The sequence below is a fragment of the Protopterus annectens genome, chromosome 12.part0 (assembly GCF_019279795.1).
Source record: "Protopterus annectens isolate FY-2018-M chromosome 12.part0, PAN1.0, whole genome shotgun sequence".
Taxonomy (NCBI): domain Eukaryota; kingdom Metazoa; phylum Chordata; order Ceratodontiformes; family Protopteridae; genus Protopterus; species Protopterus annectens.
This window is the reverse complement of record NC_056746.1, coordinates 541,660,215-541,664,366: the sequence shown is the minus strand read 5'-3', so window position 1 is coordinate 541,664,366 and position 4,152 is coordinate 541,660,215. Positions and strand designations below refer to the sequence as shown.

General features: G+C 32.9%; 1 protein-coding gene across 1 annotated transcript; it reads left to right on the top strand.

The window, feature by feature from the left end:
* Window positions 1-1,685: 1,685 nt before the first annotated feature.
* On the top strand, window positions 1,686-3,723 carry FOXL3 (forkhead box L3). The gene is made up of 3 exons (XM_044088938.1): window positions 1,686-1,792; window positions 2,794-2,962; window positions 3,235-3,723. The coding sequence occupies exons 1-3, from the start codon at window positions 1,686-1,688 to the stop codon at window positions 3,721-3,723; spliced, it is 765 nt and encodes a 254-aa protein (XP_043944873.1).
* Window positions 3,724-4,152: the final 429 nt, after the last annotated feature.

The following is a 4,152-nucleotide window of genomic DNA, read 5'->3' as shown; positions in this document are numbered from 1 at the left end:
AAGTAATGAGGTGTGACTCAAGTTATATACATTTTAATTAAGCTTCTGGGTTATTTATATTTACTTAATCTAATCAGCTGTTTCAATCAGTATTTTGAAACTGGTATTTTATTTTACTGGAATTTAACTAATATTTATACATGCATTTTACTTCTGCCAGAACAACTGAATGTAATCTGGATAAGTACTTAGAATTGCAGTGTATGTGGTAAAACAATAATGCAGCATTTAAATAAATATCAATACAATTTATACTTTGCCATGGTACTAATGTACATGCAAGTCAATATAATTCACTACAGTGGATATATGCAAATCATAAGGGTAGCACCTGGCACCTTAGTTTAATGTTCTGTGAACCAGTATTTTAAACCTGTCATCCACGTACATCAATTAACAAAATATATTTAATTAGATTTCACATTATACCATTTGCTATCTTAATAATTTCTAAATGTGTTTAATGTTGCATTTTGCGTCAAACAGTTGAAAGCTTATAGTTACATGAATGCTTCAGGATTTCAGAGCAGTGCTTCATTTATTTTGCCGTATTTAGTTGTACTTTATTCACTCTTATTTTTTAGCACTTCATATTTTTCCAGTGTCTTAAAAATAATATTCAGTATACGATATCCCATTTGATAAACAGTTTTCAGTTTTTTTCTTGTACCCATTTGCACTATGTAGTACGCATTTAACTATTTTATTTTATCTAACTGTATTCTTCCTCCTTAATTAAGGTACTATGTGCCACCAACTTTGAAATAATAATCTAGCAAGTTACTAAACTATTCATATTGTTACATTTTCTGTATTTATTTATAGTTCCAATGCCTAACTTTCTTTTTCTTCCACCATATATACATAAAATTTCCACAGCGTGTTTTTTATATTTTCCTTCTCTTGTGAGAAACATAATTTATAGTTTGATTACAGCATGGTATATGCAATCTAATCTATCTTATTATACTTTTATTTTATGATGTCTATGGTTTACATCCTTAGTTAGAGAGCACTCATAAAGCATACTAAAGCTATTAAAATGTTACAGTATTCAAGACCATCGCACAGGCTTATTAGTTTAATTCATCTTACTGATCAAAGCCCTCACAAGCAGCTTGCCTGCCTGCAGCTATTTTCCTTTCACTTTACTACTTGACAGAAGTCCCTCATAGTTTCTGGTCAGCCTTCCTTCAACACACAGCTTCCTCTTTAGTAATGGAAATACAGTTTATGCCTATTATATTTAATTACAGAGTAAACCTGTGAACTTGCATTGTTGACCAGTCTATACAGTTCACTAAGTTTATGAATAATAATCATTTTCCAGATGAGGAATGATACATTTCTAAAACTGCTGTTTGATAAGAAACTTAATCTCAGTGGTTCATTTCTGTCTGCTTGTAGATGTGGAGAGCAAAATTCCCTCCTCAAATCAGACCACCCATAAAGAGAGAGAGTGTATGTGGAGCTACCAGTTGTACACACCCAGAGTTCAAAGGTTCATGAAATAAATAACCAGTTTAATCAGTTATTAGGAGACTTTCATATAATCAGGACAATACATGAGAACTGCCTGTCTTGCAGTTTTTGGTGGATCACATACTGAAAAATATAGCATATCCTGAGAAGAGTGGGACAACGAAAACATTCACCAGGTATTACTGACAGTTCAGAAGGTGAATATGTTTGACAACTCACAATATCCATACAATTGCTTTAATTATGACGGTGATGAATATCCTACATGTAGTTCTGATGAAGAGAAGAAAATCTCTAGACCGGCATACAGGTAAATCTAGTTTCATAATGCATCTTGCTTAATACCTTATTTACCTTTATAAAGGCATAGTATATCTTCTTAGCAAGTACAATATGCTTGTTAAAGCTAAAAAGAAATAGCATTGTTATGATACTACAAATACTACTGCCATATATAAAAACTTATCAAGGCCAGTCTTACTTTCAAAACTGAGTATTGAGTATTTAACATGTTTAGGTCTTTTGAAATTGCTCCTGCTTTAATTATGCAAACAATACTCAGCATAGTAAATAATTGGGCACTGTTACCTAATGTTTTTTCACTGTATCTTGTTGAATAGATAGTCTAACTTGTTATGTATTTGTTAACCATGTAACTTTTATTTGTGATTTAATAACTTCTTGCCTCTTACATATGTAATATTATTTAACTCAGAAGAATTGTAGCATGTCATAAAATTTTGGTTTGGATATATTTATGTTTTTAGAAAACAAAGTCATTACAGGTATAGTGCGCATACTTGGTAAACAAATGTCTGTACTTTAATTAGAAGACCTAAATCATATGTAAGAAAATAAATTGAAATGGGCTGGCCACAGGGTACTGGAATACAAATGCAAAGAGGCAGATAAATGTGTACTTTGGAAATATCAATATGTTACAAATCACACACACACACACACACACACACACACACACACACACACACACACACACACACTTGCGTACAAACAAGAAACACATTGTGACTGCAACACTGCTGCCAATGTTTTAAGTGTTACTGTTATAAGCTTGTTCTGCACTTTTTGAAAAAAAATTTTTTTTCACACCAGCAATTATTTTATTTGTCCTTTTAGTTATATTCTGCATTACTCGGCTATTGCATTTTTGACAAGCTTAATTTTCTGTTAATACATTTTAATTTACACTATTTTTAAAATGTTAATATTATAATTCACTCTTCTGTCAAATATAATTTCTTCCAAAAATGTTCAGTAACTTTGAATGATCCCAATTATTTCTCTGTTCAGCTATATCGCCTTAATTGCAATGGCCATTCAGCAGAGTCCTGGCAGCAAAGTGACACTCTCAGGAATCTACGATTTTATAATGAAAAAATTTCCATACTACAGATCAAACCAGAGAGCTTGGCAGAATTCCATCAGGCACAATTTGTCTCTTAATAGTTGCTTTGTAAAGGTAGGCTATGTTTTTATTATTTTTATATCAGTTTTGTATATGTGTGGTCAATTAAATGATGGAAGCGTACAGCGTATTAATTAGAAAAATGCTGTGCAATAAAAATCAGTATTTGTAAACGTGATCTTATAAAGATGCAGATGTTAATTTAAATACAAGGAATCTGTCCTGAAGGGGACAGTGTTTAAAGTGAAATTCAGCCTTTATAAATAACTTCATTTTATACATCCTCTGTGATGCGTGGTGACTAATATACGTTTAAACAACAATAGGTTCCAAGAACGGAAGGAAATGAGAAAGGAAAAGGAAACTACTGGACATTCGCGTCAGGTTGTGAATCCATGTTGGATCTGTTTGAAAATGGAAATTACAGGCGAAGGAGAAGACGCAGAAACATAAAAAGAGGAGTTAAGGATCATTTAGTCAGGGCAGACAATCCTTCAACTCCTGAACCCACAGCAACTGAAGCATGTGTGCATGTTGCCTCCTACAATCAAAATCCAGCAGAACCTGAATCTACACAAATGGAATCTGAAATTTTCTTTCAGAGTGATACTGTTGGCAGACAAGGTCAACACAGCTTGTCCCCTGGAAAACCTGATTCAGAAATTAAATTTAGCATTGATTATATTCTGTCCTCTCCGGATCCACCACAAGGACTAAGGTCTCCACTCACCTTTCAGGCTGATAAAGGTCACCGAGTGGAGGCAGCTCATATGAATATACAGTTCTGGACAGTATACGGTCCAAATGAAGTGTAGAATATTTAATCAGACAGACATGCATTTCTTGACATCTGTCATGCAGGTCAAATGTTAGTTTTAACTGACATTTCCTATATCAGTAAATTCCATCACTGGAACAATGAACTGCAATCGTCACTCCACTAAACTCCAAAAGTGATGAGTGACATTCATCCAACACTTTAAAAAATCTGTTACTTTTATAACCTCTTCACAATAATTCTGCTTTGACTTAATAACTATATCTATGTATTGTGAATAATATGGGTTATTTATATGATTATATTGTCAGACCAAATGAGATTTAATTCATATAAGATATAAAAGATGTGCATTAATGTTTTACAGCAAACCGAAGATATGGCTGACATGCCATACAGATGTATTATTTTTCAAAAAAGGTCACAGCAAACTTATCTGGTGAGACTATGCATACTGCGGATGATA

Excerpts from the sequence above, each read along its gene's own strand:
- FOXL3 (XM_044088938.1), top strand. The coding sequence starts at position 1,686 with ATGTTTGACAACTCACAATATCCATACAATTGCTTTAATTATGACGGT. Across the intron at positions 1,793-2,793 it reads ATCTCTAGACCGGCATACAG|CTATATCGCCTTAATTGCAA; the intron begins GTAAATCTAGTT and ends TTCTCTGTTCAG. Across the intron at positions 2,963-3,234 it reads TTAATAGTTGCTTTGTAAAG|GTTCCAAGAACGGAAGGAAA; the intron begins GTAGGCTATGTT and ends AAACAACAATAG.